At 52.2% G+C, this 21,296-nt stretch overlaps 7 protein-coding genes across 7 annotated transcripts; 3 read left to right on the top strand and 4 right to left on the bottom strand.

Moving 5' to 3' along the window:
- Positions 1-685: 685 nt before the first annotated feature.
- spb4 (ATP-dependent RNA helicase SPB4) lies at positions 686-2,711 on the bottom strand (the record flags this gene model as incomplete). Its single annotated transcript, XM_046083566.1, has 3 exons — positions 686-1,799; positions 1,853-2,362; positions 2,422-2,711. 3 exons carry the CDS (start codon positions 2,709-2,711, stop codon positions 686-688), a joined length of 1,914 nt encoding a protein of 637 aa, XP_045939523.1.
- A 579-nt stretch (positions 2,712-3,290) lies between these two features.
- On the top strand, positions 3,291-4,454 carry DGK1 (Diacylglycerol kinase; the record flags this gene model as incomplete). Its single annotated transcript, XM_046083565.1, has 1 exon — positions 3,291-4,454. The coding sequence occupies one exon, from the start codon at positions 3,291-3,293 to the stop codon at positions 4,452-4,454; it is 1,164 nt and encodes a 387-aa protein (XP_045939522.1).
- Positions 4,455-5,090: 636 nt separating this feature from the next.
- Positions 5,091-7,996, bottom strand: LDX57_001918 (crossover junction endodeoxyribonuclease). The gene is made up of 2 exons (XM_046083564.1): positions 7,915-7,996; positions 5,091-7,786 (listed from the first exon to the last, which is right to left on the bottom strand). The coding sequence occupies exons 1-2, from the start codon at positions 7,926-7,928 to the stop codon at positions 5,281-5,283; spliced, it is 2,520 nt and encodes an 839-aa protein (XP_045939521.1). The 5' UTR covers positions 7,929-7,996; the 3' UTR covers positions 5,091-5,280.
- A 392-nt stretch (positions 7,997-8,388) lies between these two features.
- On the top strand, positions 8,389-10,047 carry LDX57_001917 (putative actin-related protein RO7; the record flags this gene model as incomplete). Its single annotated transcript, XM_046083563.1, has 1 exon — positions 8,389-10,047. The coding sequence occupies one exon, from the start codon at positions 8,389-8,391 to the stop codon at positions 10,045-10,047; it is 1,659 nt and encodes a 552-aa protein (XP_045939520.1).
- A 93-nt stretch (positions 10,048-10,140) lies between these two features.
- On the bottom strand, positions 10,141-12,296 carry LDX57_001916 (aldose epimerase family protein). The gene has a single exon (XM_046083562.1). It carries the CDS (start codon positions 11,678-11,680, stop codon positions 10,316-10,318), a length of 1,365 nt encoding a protein of 454 aa, XP_045939519.1. The 5' UTR covers positions 11,681-12,296; the 3' UTR covers positions 10,141-10,315.
- Positions 12,297-14,522: 2,226 nt separating this feature from the next.
- On the bottom strand, positions 14,523-15,133 carry LDX57_001915 (uncharacterized protein; the record flags this gene model as incomplete). Its single annotated transcript, XM_046083561.1, has 3 exons — positions 14,523-14,657; positions 14,726-15,032; positions 15,090-15,133. 3 exons carry the CDS (start codon positions 15,131-15,133, stop codon positions 14,523-14,525), a joined length of 486 nt encoding a protein of 161 aa, XP_045939518.1.
- A 1,238-nt stretch (positions 15,134-16,371) lies between these two features.
- Positions 16,372-20,924, top strand: LDX57_001914 (putative AT DNA binding protein; the record flags this gene model as incomplete). The annotated part of the gene is made up of 1 exon (XM_046083560.1): positions 16,372-20,924. Exon 1 carries the CDS (start codon positions 16,665-16,667, stop codon positions 20,922-20,924), a length of 4,260 nt encoding a protein of 1,419 aa, XP_045939517.1. The 5' UTR covers positions 16,372-16,664.
- Between the last annotated feature and the right edge of the window lie 372 nt (positions 20,925-21,296).

The following is a 21,296-nucleotide window of genomic DNA, read 5'->3' as shown; positions in this document are numbered from 1 at the left end:
TGGATTTGGCAATGGTTTATCCAGTAGACGTGACCTTCCTCATCCTGGCCTTCGTTTTGAGGATCCACGCCCGAGCTGTGTGCCGTCTATGAGGGAGGACGTGAACAGGGAGAGATAGGCGGCCGGCGATGCTAGCCCTGGACCTAGAGCAGCAAATGGTGATAGAAGGGTTCATGCTGAGCTACAGACCGTTACGGATGAGGAGGTGCTTGATACACTGGATTCGGGGAGTCATAATGAGTCGAATATTAGGCGGGGTTTTTGTCTGAGGGCGACGGAGGGTTCGGGAAGGGGAGTGGAAAGCGGATGTAGGAGGAGAGAGTATGAGGGATGTATTGGGCCTGGTTCTGGCTCTGGTAGAGGCTCTGGCTCTGGCTCTGGCTCTTGCTTGAGGGAGACTTCTCTGAATAGGGGCTCACGAAGTGAACGGGGATGTAGATGGGGAAGAGGATCAGGACAATCGGGTGAAGGACGAGGGAGACAGTGATGAAGGCCGGTTTGATCTAATATGTATGGGTTTAGGATAGAGTTGGACTAGATAATAGAAAGCTGGCTTTTGACTTTTATTTACAGAGGACTTTATGTGTCTAGATAGTGTGGGACAGGGATATAAAGTAGAGTACAAGTAGGTAGGAAGGTAGGTATCAATCGACGGGTTATTTAGGGTTTGATCTTCATTTCTCCCTCAGTCATCAAATCCTTCAAATTCATCCTCGTCGCCAGCAGACTTTTTTCCGGCATTGGCTTCTCGTCGAAGTCGCCGCTCTTCGTCATTCTTCGCCTTGATCTGGGCCACCATGTCCTCTGTCTCCCTGACCTTCTGTCGCTCTTCCTCTGTCATCTTCTCCCATCTGTCCCTCTCCTGTCGGGCATGCTTCTGCTCCCGACGCTTCAACTTCTTGTTCTTGTTGTCAGCCTTGTTACTCCATGCCACACTCTCGCTGGCTCGTCGCTTATTCGGGTTTTCTTGGGGCCCAGCCTCGGCAGCCTCCTGCATGGCTTCCTGGCGGCGCTTTTCCCGTTGCTTATCCTTGTATGCGAAGGCATTCCAATCCATGTTCACACCAAGGGTTTTGTCTCCTTCGAACTTTTTCAACTCAGGCATCTTAGGTAGCTTGAGCAGTGCCCACGCTTTACCCAGTGCTTCCCAGTCCAGGTCAGCAACTCGGAAGATACTGGCTGCTTGGTGCTTGCTGTAACTTCTCAGCCAGCTAACAAATGCCTTCTGGCCTCGGTCATGCAGGGCACGATCTTTCAGCGCCGCTTTGCGCGCTTTGTCGATGTCGGCTGCAGCCTCGGCATCGGAGACGGAGATGGGATGCGGAAACGGCGTCACAGGCGTTTTGCGGACTTCGAGGAACGAGACGTAATCTTCTTCACGTCCCGGATGCAGCATGACGACACTTATTCCCCGACGTCCGGCACGGCCGGCACGGCCGCAACGATGGATGAAGGTCTTCGGGTCTGATGGAGGATCGATTTGAACGACAAGGTCGACGGAGGGAATATCCAGCCCGCGCGATGCGACGTCGGTGGTGAGCAAGATTGCGGGGGTGACGGAATTTACGAAGCGGTTGAAGTTTTTCTCGCGGACATTTGCTGGGTGCTTTCCATGGAGTGGGATCAGTTGGAAATCTTCGCCTAAGACCAGAGGGAGCATCGCAGAGAGGTAGTCGACGCCGGAGCAAGTCGACAGGAAAAAGATCGTTTTTTGCGGTGTCGGTTGAACGGAGGAGAGGATGTGTTTTAAGGCGGAGAATTTGTGCAATGGAGGTACGGTAAGGTAGGTCATTTGTAGACTGATATCGTTAGTTCCAAGAGCGGTTACAAAAAAGCTGAAGGAGGTACTAACCTTGCCGGCGTGCGCTTATCCTGTACACCCGAAGTGCCCTTCACTTTAACCAAGACCTTGACCGGGTTGCGCAGACCAACTCGGACAATTTGATCAACAGCCTCGCTAATACTAGCACTAAACAATCCCGTGCGTCTTTGTTTAGGTAGTCGACGCAAGATATTCTGCAGAGTATCCTTGAACCCAAGATCCAACAGTCTGTCCGCTTCGTCCAACACGAGCATCTCAAACGACGATTGAGGGCAGTGAACATGAGGGGAAGAGAGCAATTCTAAGAGTCGTCCAGGAGTCGACACCAGCAAGTTCGGCGAGTGCTTCAAGAAGGCGCTCAAATCTTCTGCGGGCGTGGTTCCACCTCCCAGCAGCAGCTGTGGGACAACTTTGAGGGTCGAGGAAGATTCCTTTTTGCGCGGCGCATTTTCATCGTCCGAGGAGTTGAGGGCGGCAGCGGATGGAGGGTGGAAGGCAAGTAAAGACTTCAGGACGTTATAGATCTGCAATGCAAGTTCTCTATAGACACGGTTAGCGGTGATCCATTGCCATGTATACTTGCAGGAGCAATATGCTACCTTGTCGGAGAAATCACGATAGCGCCAATATGATGCTTTTTGATGGGCTCCTCCAGACGTAGGAGCTTTTCCACCACGGGGATCAGAAAAGACAATGTCTTTCCACTTCCGGTCACTGCCTCCACAACAACATCCTTATGCGCCATGAACAAAGGAATGGACGAGGCTTGCACGGGCGTCATCCGAGTGAAGCCCATGGAGGAGACCGCGTCCAGCACCCATTCCGACAGAGGCGGCGTCACGGCGTCCCAGACTCTGGAAGATGCGCCGGAGGGTGGTTTAGGAGCCATGGCGGTGAGATCGAAATTGACTCCTTTAAGGGGTCTTTCTCGAAACGATGGCGTGGAGACGATGGGAATACCGGCGAAGATCAACAATTATCGATCCCTCTATCCACTCCGACATCAAATAGAAAAAAGAAAAAAATGCTTATCAAAAAGATCGCCGATTAGATACCGCGGGCGGTGGGCTATTCTGCCCACACGTGACCGCATACGGATTCGGCGGAAGAGCGACAGTTTTCTTTTCTTCTCACGCGACAAGCTGTCAGACTCGTCGCTTCCACTGCCACTCGGGCACCGTGTGCTATGCCGATCTCTGCTGTGTATATTTTGAACGTGATGTGTGGCTGTACCCATAAAATATCCCTCCTTCAACCTACACATCAATAATCTACCTATTCTGTTGATCCCCTCCTTCGTCCTGTGGAACGTCTTCCTCCATACGAGTCGCCCACCATTGCGTCGTTCGAAGCAGATCACTTTTTGTTTTCCGGCATCCTTGCCTGCGATCGCCTGTCTCTGCGCCGGCAGCCTTTATTCGGGCTCATCCAGAGACCGATCCTTCCACCCCTCGCTCTAAGGGGCGACATGTCTTCCTCCCACGATGCCATCCCGGAGACTCCGCGAGTCATTTCTCCTTCACCCGCGCCCTCAGAAACTCGGTCATCCTCACGGGACGGATATGCAGGCCCTACTACTCGCTCTGCAGCACGGCGACAGCGCTTAGGGGAGGTCGTGGAGGAGGATAATGATGGCTCGGATCCGGAGCTGAATCGTTCGCGAACTCCGAGTCGCAATCCGAAGAATGCGCCGGGATCGGCCCGTCGACGCAAGAGAAAGTCAAACCCGATGATGCCGGCAGACGGCCCAGATAACAAGGCGAATGGTCACGGAAAGACAAATGGTTACCTGTCACCAATCGCTACCAAGGTTGACGGCGTCTTGCATGAAATCTCCCGATCACCGTCGCCCCTGGGTCTGATCCCCCTCCACGCACGGTACCGCAGTTTCATCCACCGCCATGAGATACCACGCAAGCTCCTTCATGTGTCAATCGGCTTCCTCACTCTACATTTGTACAGCCGCGGGATACAAACCCTACAGATCACACCCTGGCTTTTCTCCGCACTTGTGCCTATTGCCGCAACAGACTTCATCCGCCATCGCTCGGAGACTATCAACAAGCTCTACATCCGCTGTGTCGGCGCCCTGATGCGGGAGACCGAGGTTTCGGGATACAACGGTGTGATCTGGTACCTGCTGGGTGCTTACGCCGTCCTGCGCTTCTTCCCCAAGGACGTCGGCGTCATGGGCGTCCTCCTGCTCAGCTGGTGTGACACTGCCGCCTCCACATTCGGCCGTCTCTATGGCCGTTACACCTTCAACCTGCGCAAGGGGAAGAGTTTCGCCGGTACCCTGAGCGCCTGGCTAGTGGGCGTCATCACTGCCGCTGCATTCTGGGGCTACTTCGTTCCCCACGTCGGCACCTTCCCCAATGACCCCGAAGGAGCCTTCATGTTCACCGGCCGTCTGAACCTCATCCCAGATTCGGTCAAGGGTCTCATCGGATGGACGGGCGATACCTCCTCAACCGTCATAACGGGTCCTTTGGCCCTGGGTGTCATGAGCGTCGTCTCCGGAATTGTTGCTGCCGGAAGCGAGTTCGTGGACCTGTTCGGCTGGGATGATAACTTCACCATCCCCATCTTGAGTGGAATTGGACTCTGGGGTTTCTTGAAGGTTTTTGGTTAAGATGCAGATAGAACCATCTTTTTTTCTCCTGCATTTCTCTTTCTGGCGTTCTGATTAATTGGATTCCCTTGTACATTGCATTGCACATTATTGTTTCGAGACCACATAGGAGGATCATAAATACAACACAGGATAGGATACGATGGGATGGGACGGACCTCTTCTCTCTCTCCTCTTTTCTCTTCTTCTCTATCTTTCCCACTTATTTAATATTCCATACCATGCTTTACCCACTATTCCTACTCCGTCCCCTTCAATGTCCCGCAGGACTCTCAAACAAATTCCCTAAACTTTATACTTTGTTTCCTCCTTCCTTCCTGCTCATATTATCTCATACCATACGGCTGACTCATTTTTAATACCACCTTGTTTATTCTTTTCATTTTCTTTTCTATTCCCTATACTTATACTTTACGCATGATATCACATTGGAACTTCCCTGATACCTAGGAAAGGTCAGTTCAGTTATTTTGTTAAGATATGGCGCGTCGAGCTCGGGGAATTATATTGTTCTATCTCGCACACACACACACACACACACACACACACATAGATAGGTAGATGGAAGGCTGTGATGAATGATTCATAGTAAGCAATTAGTCTAGAGGATCCTTGGAATTGAATAAGATAACCCATAGATTATGAGAAATAGTAGTTCATGTATGTATAGGTGTATGTATGCAGTAGAATTAATTTAGAATAAAACAAACGGCCTAAACCAGAAGGACAATGGATGATATCCCACCAACGCCCAGAAAAGTAAATGCCAAGGTTGTGATCAGATTCTGGATATCAGATACCAGAACCTTCCAATATGCGAGACCAACTACCTTAGGTCCAAGACGCTGACGCGTCGGAATCGTTGCTTTCTACCACGCTTCTTGCTGTCTGAGACCAGCTCAGATTCCGGATCGGTATCAATTGTCCAGTATCCATTGCAAGTAACGATAGAATTCACGTGCGAAGTGGTGGCGGGCTTTGGTTTACCATCGGAGGAGATTGGGTTCGTAGTCTTTTGTTGAGAGCTTGATGGTTCGTTATCGGATGGGTCTGTCCTTTTCTGTTGCTGTCTTCGCAGCGAAGGCATATCGAGGGATGCTTTCTCTAGAAGGTCCTGGACACGAGAGGGGCTGGCTGGTTTGGACTCTGTGGTTTTCGCTTTTCGCGTCTCTTTTTTGGGAGTGTCGAGCTCAAGCTTTGAATGACGGGAGCGAGGTTTGGTGTCCTGCTTTTGGCTACCGCTGGTATCTTCAATAGTGATGGACGATACGGCCTGCTCGAGTTCTTGTACCTCATAGATATCTTGGTGTTTCAGAGTAGGTTTCGACTTCGGGCGACGAGTGGCGTAGCCAGGGGAGAGTGCTGTACTATCTACCAGTGACTCCTCACAACTGGAATTTGAATAGCTCATCCGAAGTCGGGGGGCGGCTGCCGGGGAACGGCAATCGAAAATATCTGGACTGGCAATGTCCGCCTCAAGCTCAGGGCCAGACGCAACGGCTCTTCGTCTTCTAGGAACGCGAGACTGGCTTATCATGGGATGTCGCTTGATGCCTGCATCAGGGGAGACATTGCAGAATAAAGAGAATCGGTCCGTGAGGTCGTCGAATCCGAGATCCTGACTAAATGCCGGCATTTGAAATCCAAGATCATTCCCATACGACGTACCAGTACCAGTAGGCGCAGGCGAGCCACTGGATTGCCCGAGCGACGAGCCACTTTTTGTTGGCGTTCCTGAGATGGCAGCCTCGAAGAGTGAGGCGTTCCTGAACTGAGAGATCTCCGACCGCTCCTTAGTGAGAGTGCCGTATTTAAGGATGCTTCCTCGCTTCATGCCTGGATCAATTGGACCCTTCTTCCTCGGTCCAGTCTTTCGGGCAGTGGGCTTCTTTGGCGCAGACTTCTCGGCGAGCTCCTTTTTCCAATTCTCCACCACCTCCGGAATACCGATCGAGGCCAGCGTTTCGAAAATCCAAATCTTCTCCGATGCTAGGGGGTCATATCGTTTCGTCACGCGCTTCTTCATGGGCGACTGCGGGACCGCGGGCTCCTCCAGAGCATCTTCTTCGTCGCCCGAAACGGTCGCCGTAGTCTCCTGCGAAGGCAACGGAGGGTTAGGCTCCTCGGCGAACAGATCCAAGCCAACAACGTCGATGGGAACGAAGTCCAGCTGCAGCTCTGTTAATCCGTCCGTGCTAAAGCTTGTTCGGCTCTTGTAGACTTTCTGCAGCATCGGCCCATCGACATCGGATAACTTAGGCTCGTTTTCGGCAAATGCGGATACTGGTTTTCCCAGCCGAAGTCTATATAAGACGAGAGGCTCGGCCAGTAGCCTGATCATCTTTCTCGCTCCAGAGCGATAGTTCCAATCGAAAGCATTTGCTGCGAATCTTCTCAATTCCAAGGGATTGATATCCTGGTCCCAAGCATTCACCAGACGGTCCCGTAACCCGTCTATCTCCCTCTGTGTGGATACCACCGGTTTGGCGTAGAATGAGAGAATTGTCCTGTCCGGGAAAGCCTCGGGAACTCGAACCGCTTTGTGCTTCGTTGTGAAGTAACCACTTTCGTTCTCCTCTAACTCGAACTGGAGCCTGTCTCTCCATTCGCTCAGGTCCGCTTCGAGGCTTGAGCTGTTCGAATTGATAATTTCCAAGAGGTCTGCACCAAACCCAGCTCTCGCGATTTGTGCGGCCAACTTGTTCCCGCATTTGGGAACCCCAGACGGTAGGTAGTCGCCTCCACTGAGCATCGCGAATAGGATCATCCCAGCCCGATCGAGTTTTGCAGTTGACAGATTCTTCTTCTCATCACCCATTTGGTAGCAGGTAACATGCGTCGCAGCCGTAGTACCACTCCCACTCTCCTTCGAAAAATTCATCACCGTCCACGACGACCCGAACATTAAAGCATCAACATCATTACTCATCACTGCGTCGACGACTCCAGCCGTCTGCAACCTGGCGCATTCCGCCTCCGCCTCGCCTGGAGCATCGTGGCGCGGAAACTTGAAGAGATCCACCAGAACTTTGGACAGCCGAATGATCGGTAGATTACCGGCACTACCTCCGGATGCCTTGCCTCTCTTGAACGGCGGCTTCTCTTTCCCGTCATACACGAAGAGCGGATGAATAGGCAGCGCAAGGAGCTTCAGCAGTCTGTAGAACAGCGTGCGTAGTTCGGGGTTCGTGCCGCCACGCCCAGCCTGGACCTGGAAGAGCCATATCGAAATATCCACCGCGATTCGGATCGGCCGTGCAGTTCGTTCCAAGTGGTTCACGGCCAATCTGGACAAGGAAATGCGCTCTCCAGTGCCAATCGCATTGATAAGCCTGTTAATATCAGCAATTGCCCATAGCAGTTTGGTGGGTTGATGATTCGAGAGCGGCCATATGCGGAGCATATATATCACAATCCCCTGGGGCGCGTCTTCCACCACAACAAAAACTGCCACACTTACCCAGGGATCCCCATCCGGTCGGATATCGCAAATACCAAGAAAACCACCAAAAACCCCAAACTAAACCCAGTCACAGAGCGTGCGTAGAGACACCACGTTGGATTGACGCCGTTGTTTTGGTTGTTTTGTTGACGTCGATGGACTGGCGCGACGGCCCGATGTAGATCCGGTCGGTCTCCCCGTCGTTGCTTCCTGGTCTCTTCGCTTTTCGCCGACTAATGCTGCCGAGACTCTTTAATTAATTGATTGATTTTCGTGCTTGCATCGTTGCCACGAGCGGCCGGCATGAACTGATTGTTCCCTTCTATTGAGCGCTCTGGAGGAACGGCATGATTACACTATGATATTCGCGCATTGCCCGCCCACCCCGTCCGTCCGTCAATCTTCCGTCTCCGATCCTCCGTGTTTTCGAATCTTTGGTCCTACACGATAGCTATAGATAGAGGAAGTTCTAGAAGCTTTGTTCTCCAGGTTATGACCAATACCTTTACGACTCCAAATTTCGATGACCAACGTTCCAATCCTCACCCACGAGCACCCATGAGTTTCCGACACAGCCAGTCCGGCCGGCCGTCGACGCCGCAACACCAATTGCGGTCCAACAATTCCTCCTTCGCGAGCACCTCGTCCGCCAGCTCGTCGTTCCGCGGCGAAGAAGATGCCATAATCTTTGAGTTCGGGGCGCGGTGGTTACGCGCCGGGTTCGAGGGCGACAGCGCCCCCGTGTGCGTCGTGGGCTGCGGACCCGAAGACTGCAGGCGCGCGGGCGACTACAGAGGCTGGGTGAAAGGGAGCCAAGCCGAGGAGTCGCGTCCACAAGGCATCCCAGCGGAGGAGTGGACGGGGCGATATGAGTTGTGGAAGATGGATCTACGCGACGTGGACCTGGGACTGGTGGAGGATAAGATCGAGCGCATGTTTCGCGAGACGTACAACAAATACCTGTTGACGGATGCGGGCACGTCTCGGCTGGTTCTGGTCTTGCCGTCTGTCATGCCGCATCCGTTGCTGTCGTCGGTCCTGTCGACGCTGTTTGGTCGCTGGCGATTCCCGAGCATTACCCTGCTGCAGAGCCCCGTTATGACCACAACAGCCGCTGGAGTGCGCTCGGCGCTGGTGGTCGATCTGGGATGGGGTGAGACGGTCGTGAATGGCGTTTACGAGTACCGCGAGATCACGACCCTTCGGAGCACGAGAGCGATGAAGGCGTTGCTGCAGGAGACAGGGAGGGCGATGTCGCGTCTTTCGTCGGCCGGGGGAGCGTCGGATGAGATTTCGGTGGACTTTGAATACTGCGAGGAACTGGTCAGCCGGTTTGCCTGGTGCAAACCTCGGGTGGCCAAGGAGTCTAGCCACGACAATGGATCGACTCCGATAGAACAGAAGATCGTGTCGATTCCGTCGCCGTCGGATCCCAGCGCGGATTATATTGACGTTCCGTTCGGCAAGTTCGCAGAGCCGGTGGAAAAGATCCTCTTCGCGGAGAATGCCGCCGATTGTGATCTGGATGACGAGGAGAAACCGGTCCCGGTGCTAGTCTACAATGCACTCTTAGATCTTCCATCCGATGCGCGCGGCGCCTGCATGTCGCGCATCGTCTTTGTCGGGGGCGGGTCTCACATCCCGGGAATTCGACGACGGGTTCTCGACGAAGTCGCCTTCCTCGTCGACCGATACGGCTGGAGTCCGGTCCGGGGCAAGGTCATCGAACAACAGCGAGAAAAGCTGCAGAATCTGCGACTCAGCCAGCCACCAAGGTCACCTACCGGACCCGAGACCCCTGGCCTGGAACACCCCACCCCCCACTCGAATCCAGACGAAGAGGTCGAAAATGAAGAAGAAATCGACCACATCGAGCAAAAGATCCGTCGAAACAACAAAGACAAAGACACGAAACCGCAAATTCACGGTGTCTTGCGCGAGGTAGAATCTCTCGGTCCCTGGGCCGGAGCGAGTCTCGTCTCCAGCCTCAAAGTCCGGGGTCTAGTCGAGATCGAGCGCGAGAAATACCTTCAGCAGGGGTTGTCCGGAGCGAGTCGAGACTTGGAATCTCATGGTCATGTCGCTGATCGACGATCTGGTTTACGTTCTGGGGGGGATAGGTCGAGTTGGACGTTGGCTGGTTGGGGTTAAACTCCCTCGTTATGTTGTGCAGCTCCGATGATAGAAATGATACCCGTCTTTTTACCGCTAATTTACATTTACACACATTGAACATATCCACATCATTAAAAGTCCTCAATTGCTGGTCCGATTATTGACAGCCCACGAGTATGTACATGGAGGTAGTTGAGAACGCTCAAGATAAGAAACGACGTGACATGAGAATGAAATCGAAAATTAAGAACAAGTGATTAATAGCCCGTCTCCCCAGCCTTGAACAGAATAGAGCAGAGTAGAATCAGACCGTCCCAAACTTATACGTCGCCCAGTTCACCGCCGGCGCGCTCTGCGGCGAAAAGATCTGATCACCCAACTGGCCCCATTCGGGGTTATTAATGCCATCGATCCAGCCCTCAGGCTCGATAACGAGACACCCGTACTTGTTGACGCCCTTGGGGCCGTCGATCTTGGCGTCCTTGTTCTTCTTCGCCTGCGACGGTTTAATGGGGATGGTGCCGTTCTGGCCGTTGCAGGAGTAGATCTGGACGGCTTGCTGGTTGGTGGCGACCTCGAGGCTGATGGCCGTGGCGGAGGAGTTGGCGCGCAGCACGGGGACTAGCGAGTTTGCGGCGGCGGACTGCGCGGGGCGGTCGACGATGAAGCAGTTGTCGTAGCCGGTGCAGTCGTCGCCGCAGAGGCCCTCGGTGTCCTTGAGGTCGCGGCCGACGAGCTTTCCTTGGGTGAAGTCGGGGCTGCCCTTGTAGGAGTCGACGCCGAGGAGGGTGCCATTGGGGATGAGGATGCCGTCGGTGCCGATGAGGCGGTGGGAGTGCGGCAGCTGGAGGAAGGTGTCGTTGAGGATGGTGGGTTTCTGGAAGGCGTTCAGGTTCCAGTAGATGTGGTTGGAGAGCATGATGGGGGTGGTCTCGGTGAGGGCCAGCGAGATCAGCTTGGTGGTCAGCTGGGGGAGGCCGGCCGGGTTGTCGGCGGACGGGGTGCTGTCGACGGCGAAGACGGCGTGGGTGATGACATCGCCGGGGAACTTCTCCAGCCCGCGGTCATACAGGGTGAGGGTGACAGAGGTGTTGGTGTGCGAGGTGACGGTCCAGTTGCGGGCGTCGTAGCCGACCTTGCCGCCGTGCAGGGTGTCGGCACCGCCGTTCTCATTGGTGGCAATCTGGTACTTGGTCGAATCGACCTCGAAGGTGCCGTTCTTGATACGGTTGGCGTAGCGGCCGACGACAGCCCCGAAGAAGGTGTGGTTGGTCTCGGTGTCCTTCAGGTAGTCTTTGGGGTCATCATAGCCCACAACGATGTCCTGTGGTTTGCCATGACGGTCTGGAACCAGGAGCGAGGTCAGACGCGCGCCGTAGGGAATCACTTTGGCGGTGATGTTCTGAGCGCTGATGGTGTAGACCTTGAAGGGGTCTGAAGCGGACGAAGAGGGCGGAGATTGCGCCAGTGCCGGCACCCCGAGAAGGGCAACGGGCAGGTAGCTTTTCAGATGCATCTTGACTCCAATGAGAGCAGTGATGGATAGGAAGATCAAGCAGTAGACGTAGAAGAGGCGAGGGGAGAAGAAGCGGGCAGGACAGAGAAAAGACCGGAAGCGGCGTCCAAGCTGAGAGGAACCCTGGCTGGGAGCGGCGGAGGAAGGAAGCATAGCACGCTTTTATATATTATACAGGCAAAGAAAAAATCTTATTATTTCTTTTTATTTACCTCATGACGGCCGCCTGACCAGCAAGCGGGGGAGGGAACCAGGGCGCAGGAACCAACAAACAGTCACCGTGGCCTTGAGTTTAGACTGAACGGGGACAGTGAATTATCCGAGCCAACAGATGCAATGGAACCAAGGGAATCGGGACGAAGGTAGCAACCCGCGCGAGGTGAATCTAGTTAGTGCGTTGTGTAACTGGCAACAAGCTCAGGGATGAGGGGAATTAAGGCCGGGGGTTGGGGGAATGGGACCCGTCCGCCACTAGGGAAAGGAGGTCTGTGAGAGGGTGAAGGAGGAATTGGGCCGAATGCCAACTCCCGAAGTGACCTCAGTGGCGGGCAAGGAACAGACAGAAATCAGTCTGGTCGAGCAGGAGTAGACAAAGGATCGCGCAGTCGGGAAGAAGTTGGGAACTTTTGGAGTCCAGCCACGCGGCATCCAGAGATGGCGCTAGTCCCGACTGGGCAATTCTCAGCGGGGGATGGGAAAGACTGGATTGCGGGGTGGAATAGACGCCTCCGCTTCTGACCGGAAGGAACCCTGGCATTTCATTTCCCTGGACAGTTGCCTGATCCCTACTCCGGTGTATGGTTACTATCGCACGGAGCTTTGGATCCGTTATTGGTGACGTCCTCAGGGCACCACTTCCCCACACCATGAGGTATTTTCTCGCGGGGAAATTATCCTTACAGTATATTAACTTGTATGAATCTGCTTACATTAACATCATATTAACTATCTGAGACCCTTATAAGAGATTTATGAGAGTATAACTAGAATCACTTCATACAGTAGATATCTTCTTGCCAAAGTCGTTGCAAATCGACTTCGATCACGTCTGAAACAATGAAGCCTTTCTGCCGTATTGTTCGGAGAGAGCCTAATACCTTGTTCTGTGCATTGATCTCAGAAACGTGAGCCCCGGCCATCCGCAAGGGAAATAATAACAGAACTGCCGGGACATATGTATCTGAGAGAAGACTTTGAGACAGGTCTAAAATGGCGGTGACGTGTTTATCAACTTCAATTTTGTGAAGCTGGGGAACTGCTCGAGTTGTCCAGCATGAATAGTAGGTGAAATTCCTGCAATGATAGAGCAGAAGAGCGTGGTGAACAATTGCAGCTAGATCGTTGAAGGGACCTGCCTGCAACGACTCCACGCAGCTTTGTTGTTGCCAGTTGAGAAGTCTGTCTTTAATTTCGAGACCTTCAATGGCAAGAGCATCTAATCGGATATCAAAGGGTCTTAATTCTGAAGGAATGCTTTCGATTTTGTCGAAAAGCCTACACTGTTTAGCTGCATCCATCATGAAGTTACTAAGATGACTTGCCTTTTCGCAAAAGTGGAAGTTTGGATCATTAAAACGAGGATTTGCTTCATGGGATCTGACCAGCTTTGCGTCGAGTTCAACTGATATATACTCGGATCAAGTGTAACATTGTCGCCATAAAGAATGGTTCTGTTGGCCTCAAGGATCCAAAAAGCATCAATTAAGGTCTTCATGGAGGGCGATATAGAAGACGTATGCTTGAGCTGAAACAACACTTTGGACATACCGAAAACCATGTGCATTGCGAATGAGTTCCCGGCGTTTTCAGCCATTAGCTGTGCGAACTGTTAGTGGAATGCAAAGTGCAGGATTGTCATCATACCTCAAAAATCCCGTGGAGAAACGAGCACCAAAACACGCCCTCCCTAAATCCTGGATTTGCAGTTGTGATCGTGGAATGCAATTCTTGCAATGATCTGCCGCAGGCCTGAAATGCAATATGCCGAGGAGACTGAAGCTTGTCAGTTGACCTGATAGAAGCCCTCCGGCTAGCGTCCAATGCCCCAATCGCGACGGCGATGTGCTGAAGCAGAGGGTATTCGAGAATGATAGAGACTATATTCTGATTTGTAGTGGCAGATTCTGCGCTAAAGTGACATTTCTCAAAGAAGGATGCGAAATGGTCCAAGTACAGAGTGTCTTCATGCTTCTGCACCTGCATGGGAATTGCACAAGACAAGTAGTGTCCTGAGGCATGAACAAACTTTACCCGTGTCTGCTCTGACTCTTGCGGCACACAGGCTTTCTTCGTCTGGACGCATCTTTTGCAAGGATGCCCCCCATCACACTGTATGTAGTGTAAGTTGACTCATCTATCAAACAAATTACTGGATGCTAAAACCTTTATCCGTCGCTTCGCACAGAGCTGGCAGCGTGTTGTGATCTTGCGCTTGTCAAGAGGTCCGATAGTACGCCTGCTGATTTCTTTCGATTGTGGATGTGGTTCCGCTGTCATGATTCGGATTGTGGCAAAATGCAAAAGTCAGGAAAATTGTAGAGAATTATGTCAAGGGCCGCTAATAACGTGACCTGCCCCATCCATCTAGAACAAGCCTTCTTCATTCTTGAGTCTTTGACATACGCTCCGCTTACCCAGCAGCTGAGCCGTATGACTACAGTGACTTGCTTCAATTTACAAACTGGTGATATCTTGCTGCCTTGCATTCAGACAATTGCCCCACTTTTATTCTGTTAATACGAACTTAGAAATTGCTCTACTTCTATTTTCGATGTATCATTGTTCTTTTTTTTTTATTTAATTCACAGGAATAACCTAAAAATACAAAGAAAACACCAAAATCGGATAAACTATATAAAGAAGCTTACTGAATGTGATAAGCCACTTATCAGGAAGACGAAGAAGAAGAAGAACAAGGAGTAAAAGTATCTTTCAACCCGGTTGGTGGCGCGAGTGGTTCAAATATGATACCAAGATGCAGAAGCAGGCTAGCAGCCTAGGCTTGAACATTGAAGTACTCGGTGATTACCTTGGTACGCAATCCAGGCGAAAAATAATCGTAACCGACCATGACATTGCAGTTGTCCACATAGACCGTCACAGGAATAGCTCCCTGGTACATGATGTTCCACTAATGATATTTTCATTAGCCTCAGCACTCTTCCTGAACCTGACTTTAAGCCGAAAGAGTCTACTCACAGCTGCCACAAGGCCTTCATTGAATCGTCGCCGGACAAGACCGCCGAAGACAGCGCCATAGTTGACCAGTATGTCTTTCGGGAACAAAGGGAAGTTGGAGTTGACGTAACCGCTCCAGATAGTTGGCTCAGTCGAGTTGTCATTGAAGGTGATTAGGATGTTATTAACCAGACCATCCTTCGTGGTATTGGTGTAGTCGAAAAGAGATGAGGCCACGCTACCCTCAAAGGCCTCGTCAACTCGAACACGATTCTGCGATGGCAGATTGGAGATGAAACCAGTCGTAATGTGCGACAGGTTTTGATTCCTGTTGCTCTGTTAATGGACGAGGGAAGTAGAACAGATGACCAACTTTGACGCCTACCATTTGTGTTGATTGAAGTTAGCCTTGAACTCAGCCTTTATCATAGGAGGTTCAGGTTGTTTGAAATCAGCCGAGAATTCAATGACTGAAAAAGGGAATGGACGGCAGCCCGACGCGCTCGCTGGCAACACACCAGCAGCAATCGAGACAAGGAATAGCTGAAGAAAGCGCATCATTCAATGATTTAAACCGTTGGTTGATGAGATTGGTGATTCTTGAGAAGGAAGATGGCAGTGGTTTTCAAATGCTGTTCCTGGGACTGTCTTCCACTTTATAGATTTTCGCAAGGTATCCCTGGGCATGGATAGAACATCCTGCTTTTAAGCCTAGCTCACAACCAATCCAAACCACGCTCGATAGATACTGTTCTAGGAAACCGTAGTCCAGGCAGCAAAAAGGTTGTCAGTCTTCTGATGGGGCTAAGATCATATACTTTCAATTATAGATGCGTTCAATTATTTCCTGATTCAGTGCGTTACCCGCCATATCGGTGGAGGCATCTCTTCTATTAATAGTGGCGATAATGACCAAACCTCATAACACAAGGCTGTTTGACCGCAGGGACTTCCACTGAATGCTTCAGTCCATGGGTGCATGAAATGGCCAAAGTGGAGCATTTTATGGGGCAGGAAAACAACGTATGAATTAAAGCCGGCGCTTAGCCATTTCAGGAGTAGCCACGTGCGCTCGAATGTTTCCTCAAAGGGTCAAGTGACTTTGCAGCTTCGGCAAATGCCTCCGACAATGCTATACAACTACCATTCGTAAATGGGTAAACGGCAAGTGGATTTGAGCCAGCATGAAGGAATGAGTTACCCAGTTTTCCTCGGAATAGAGTGACTAAGCTGAGGCCTTGCTGGTTTGTGAAATGCTAAGATAGTCCTTGCTAGGAAGTTTGCCCAGAGGTTGAGCTTGGTCACCGTAGTATTAGGCGCCTTCCGTGGGGAAGCTACACCAGTGGAAACAACCGCCCTCCTTGTACTTCCTTCGTATCATGCTATCAACCGGAGTTTCGTTGAATGTTAATTCATTGACTAGGTCATACCTCATATCTGGCCAATGGCCCATAATCAGGAGAGCAGAGATTGCCAATCCTTATCTTAGTCATGGTCAGATAGCCAAAGCTAATAACTCATACCTTTCTTTATGGTTTATAATGCGAAAGTACATAGTCCAATACATTCATGAAGCCAGAATAATCTGGGGAAGATGCACACTTGGTCGCTAGTCGTCTCCGTACATTACGGGACCGGCGATAACCACGGCGGAACGGAACAATCTGAACCCCGAGATTACATAACCTCCTCCCCGTCGGCCTGCCTGATCGGGAGAGTTGTTTAGGCATGCCATGTTGTTTTGCTCCCCCGCGATCTGTTCACCATCTCTGTTCTTGGTAACTTTTTTTTGATAGGCTCAGGCTCACTATTCTTTGGATTTTATTGGCTGTGGAGAATGCCTGAACTCAATTAATTGCACTTGCTGTGCTTGCTCAATCACCTTCCAATCTTCGAGAGAGACGCGGTCGGGGCTGCCCTCCGCCCCTCCCATGAATCGCATCCCCCGTTGCATACCGCGATGTACAGTACCAGCTCAGCCTCTTCGCCTGACATTCTTGGGACCCCCGGCGACGCCGAATATTTGATTTCCTCGCCGATCAAGCCCTTCACCGGCCGCCAGAGCGCCATGTCGCCGGCCAACTTCAAACTGCTGCAAACACCGCGAACCGGTTCCCGCCCACGCGCCAGCTTCACCCCCGGCGGTCGCAGCGCCCACTCAATCCGTTTCGACGATGTTCTACTCCCCGCGTCGCCGTCGATGAAACTAGATGGAGGGCAAATGTCGCTCTCGCCGGACAAAGCGCAGACTGATGGGAATGTCAGCCCGTGGAGGATTCGCGTAACGTTGGAGGCAACGCAAGACGAGGATGAAATGGCCGTTGACAGTCCGCGCAAACGTCTACGTCCCGTGACTACGACCACGACCAAGATACCGCTCAAAGGGGAGGAGGCTTCTGTGGAGGAGACCCCGCGCAGACGCAGAGGTCGTCCCAGGAAGTCGGACCTCGTGATGCAGGATGCGACGCCGATCCCCGGCAGCCCAGGACACACCCCGGGCCCGGTAGGCGCGAGTGGACAGAAGAGAAAACGCGGTCGACCGAGGAAAAATACGCCGGTCTGGGATGCAGCTGAGGTAGCGACGGGTTCGGGTTCCCAAGAGGCTCGAATGCCTGGTATTCAGGAAGTTCAGGAAAACCCACGGATTCAGGAATTGCATGATGACCAGGACGAACCTATGGAAGATGTACATGATACCCAGGAAGCTCAGGAAGCCCAGGAACAGCAGGATATTCAAGAAGACTGGGGGGGCAGAGAAATTGATCAAGCTGCCCCTATTGATGAGCCTCAACAGAGCTTCAGTCCTCTAAACATGGCCGCCGACGTTGATTCAGATGACGATGATCTACCCGACGTCCAAGATTTTGGCGCTCCATTAGAAAACCCCACCCCCACCCAGGGGTATCTTGGGGGCGCTCATGAAAACCGAAGCTCACCTCGAGTTCGATTTGAGCAGACATTCGATACGCCGCATGTCGATTCGCCGGATGAACCGTACATGGCTAACGGAAGTGGCCATTGGGGCTCAACTCCCTCGAAAATGCCGTCCCCTTCCCATGAGCGAAACATTATTTCCCCCGATAATACTCTACATGCTGGCCGCACACCCATGCCACCGCGCACTTACCCTACCCCAACCTCATCCTTGGTTGACGAGGAGAAGCGAGATTCGGCACCCTCGGCGTCCTCGGAAAATCCGACCACGAACGATAGCCTACGACCAGACGAATCACATCCCACAGAAGACCCGACGGACGAACAAAGGGAATTCGACTCGATCATAGAGAGTGAAGGGTTCAGCATGGTTTCTTTGGACACGTTACCGTCAGCGAAGCAACATGGTCTCGACGGGAAAGAGGACTCTAAGATAGGCAAAAGTGCTCTCAGGCGTGTTTGGAATCAAGATACAATCGGGTCACTACAACGAAGGGCTAGCAGAGATGAGCCAGACACTGTTTCAAGTTCACGAGCTAGACAGTCGTCGAGGGAGCCACGAACAACGAGGCACTCCCGGCAACCCAGTAATAGACCAGGGTCTTCAAGTGCCAAACCCAAGCCAGTCAAACGACTGTCTCCGCTTGTGTCGCCGCCTGCAACATCGGTGCCTAAGTCTATCGGGAAAGGCCCGTTGTCCAGGCTGGCCAGAATGATCCGCTTGGGCGTAGCACTGGAGGGCACCATGAGACATGCATATGACTCGCCAGACATTATGGTGACTCCGCATATTCCAAACTCGGGTGACCAAGTTTCCGACATGGACGCATCCCGAAAACGTATGGAGATTCTTTTCAGCAATTTCAACCCCAAAATGCATCATGAACTGCGCGGAGCGCTTAGGTTCGGACATGAACTGGCAAGAAGGAAAAGACATGCGGAGTTGGAAACAATCAAACCTCGGAAGGCTACGAAATCACCGATCACGGACACGCCGCGGGCAAATGGACGAGATTCTGCACGCCCTTCTACGACTCCGCTCCAGCAGGTGAACAGCAACCGAAGACCTCAATCACCGAGCACCATGATGAAACGGCGAATGGAGGAATGGCAGAGGGAGCGGGAGGCTATCAGTCGTGAGATTCAGATGGCCAACACGAGTCAAGTCATAGTCATCGGCAGCGATGACAGTGGTCCTGATAATGGGCAAGATGGACGTGAACCCTCGGTTGAGCAGGAGCAGGAGCAGGAGACAGAGTTCAACCGGGCTGCTCCTTTTGAAGCTCTTGCGGATCCAGCGGATGACTATTCTGACGATGATGGCCAGTACGATGAGTATCAGCAAGATCAGAAACCCGAAGAGTATCAAAATGGGGATCAGGATCAGTACCAGTACCACGGTCAGTACCATGAAGAACCGGATCAGTATCAGGATCTGCACGAGGAGCAACATCAACAGGGGCATCACAATCAGAGCCCCGCCCAAGGCCTGGATATAATGGACGATCAATATTATCGGGACCTTGATCTGGGAGAGGACAAGGATGACTATGAGCGTTATCGAGAACTAGACCTGGGTCCGGATTCGAATGACGGCGAAGGTGATGATGGATATCATCGGGACCTAGATCTAGGCCCGGAACATAATGAGGATGAATATCAAGAACCGGACCAGGACCTGTACCAAGACAGGTATCAACATGAAAGCCCGACCGACGATCAGGAGGTAGATGACGTTCAATACCCAGATTTGGCTCCCCCGGATGAAAATGAAGACCAGTATCATCATGACGGTTCTGAAGAGGATGAGGACGAAGACATCTGGCAGCAAGAAGCGCATAACCAGAGCGCCCATTCTCACCGTTCACCTGTCACATACGACCAACACAATGACATGGCTGCCGGCCAGGGTTCCAGTCCGTGGAAAAATGGTCTCAGCAATACTCCTGGGGAGCAAGTCGAGTCCTCGCCAGACTATTGGATCACCAAACGGGAAAAGGTACCCTTTTTGGGCCAGTCGCGAGTGAAGCAACTTCGTGAACAGAACGTCGATCTTTCAGGCCTTTTACGCGCAGAGGACACCCCAAGACGCTCGCGCTATTACCACGGAGCCAGCAGTCCCATGAGCGCTGCCAAATCCAGACCTCCACAAAGCTCTCCATCGACCAAAGCGTCCCAGCAAGACGATGTCCATGGATACGTGCCCGAAACCAATCTACAGTCGGATGGCTTCCTGGAGTCGAGCCCCCGGCTTTCTGATGATGAGGCCTTTCAGGTTGACCCAACCACAAGACATGAGAATGCTTGGCATCTCGCGCTCGCGCAACGAGACCAACAGAGAAACGAAGATATTCCCGGTGCCGCCGTAACCGAGCAGCAGTCAGCTCACGAGACACATGGCATCACTCCGGAGCGCGCCCAAAACACTAGCGCTGAAGTACCGCCATCATCCCTGTTCCGAAGAATCGCTAGTCTCACGCCTCGATGGCTGAAAGCACCGATTAGGGGATCGCCAAAGCGCCCTAGTCCCCCGATACGCGAAGAGAGTTCCGAAGACGAGGAACCAGAGTTGGAGCAGCAAGAGGACGATGAGGTAGATGCGGCAGCAGCAGCAGTAGCAGCGACCGAAGACAAGGAAAAGGAGGCCGAAGAACGGGAAGAGGACGAGCAGCTTCCTGTTGAACCAGCGCGATTTGATGACGAAGCTTACGAGGAAACCGAAGACAACCAAGAAATGGAAGAAACGCCAAGACCGCTGCATCAAGTTACTGGGAAAGGCCTTGACCGGCACAGTTCTGCCACGCCTCTCCCTGGCCAGATGCTTGACCACGAACGTGCATCTCCGGATTTGGGAACGACGGGTGAGACATACGGACGTCAGTTTCCATTGGCTGTTTCTGGGTATTTTTCCGACGATCACTACACGTTTCTACGTCGCCTCTATCGTCTGGCGAAAAGACATCCCGAACGGTTTCCCTTCCACCCCTCTGCTGGCCGGGCTGGCATTATAGGTGACTGGATCTGGACATCGGACGGGGTCCACGGGGTTCCTATCACTGAACGCCAATTTGCGATTATCGACAGATTCGTGCAAGAGCTAGCCAAGGCCGACTTACAGGCTGGTGGTACGGGCCAAGTCGGTTGGACGGAAGCCGATGTGCACCGAAGACTGATCAGCATTATCATTGGTGAAGAGATTCGCAAAGAGAGGAAGGCCGGGATGCAAGGACAGTGGAGCGCAGAGTCTTCGAGAACCAGAGCTACAGCGGCCAGATCGTGGCGCTGATGAATCGGACTGACCACCTTTGAATCTTCTTGGTTCGCTGAACCCCGCTTCCTTTTAGTCAAGGGAGACTCGAGTCTACTGGTCCTGTTTTGGCACAGACCTAGAACGGCTTGCTTCCATGATTTGTTTTTGGGGTGTTCCATGTACTCGGTCATCACGGGCTGATGAATCCAATCGATGGGATCCTGCTGGTTGGGTTGCCGACTCTCGGTGTCTGGCCCATTCTTCTTTTGGTTGTACTGTATAGAATTTGGCTTTATTATCTGATGTATGATTCCCCTTTGGTTCTTTATTTTTACTTTTTTGGTGTCAGGGTGTTCTTGGGGAGATGATTGGGTGTTCATGAGTCAGCGTCGAGGAATTGTTCATGTT

This window comes from Aspergillus melleus, assembly GCF_016097325.1.
Source record: "Aspergillus melleus strain CBS 546.65 chromosome Unknown contig1, whole genome shotgun sequence".
In the NCBI taxonomy this organism is placed as follows: Eukaryota; Fungi; Ascomycota; class Eurotiomycetes; order Eurotiales; family Aspergillaceae; genus Aspergillus; species Aspergillus melleus.
Note: the sequence above shows the minus strand (reverse complement) of the source record. Positions and strands in the feature narration are given on the sequence as shown.

Excerpts from the sequence above, each read along its gene's own strand:
- LDX57_001916 (XM_046083562.1), bottom strand. The coding sequence starts at position 11,680 with ATGCTTCCTTCCTCCGCCGCTCCCAGCCAGGGTTCCTCTCAGCTTGGA.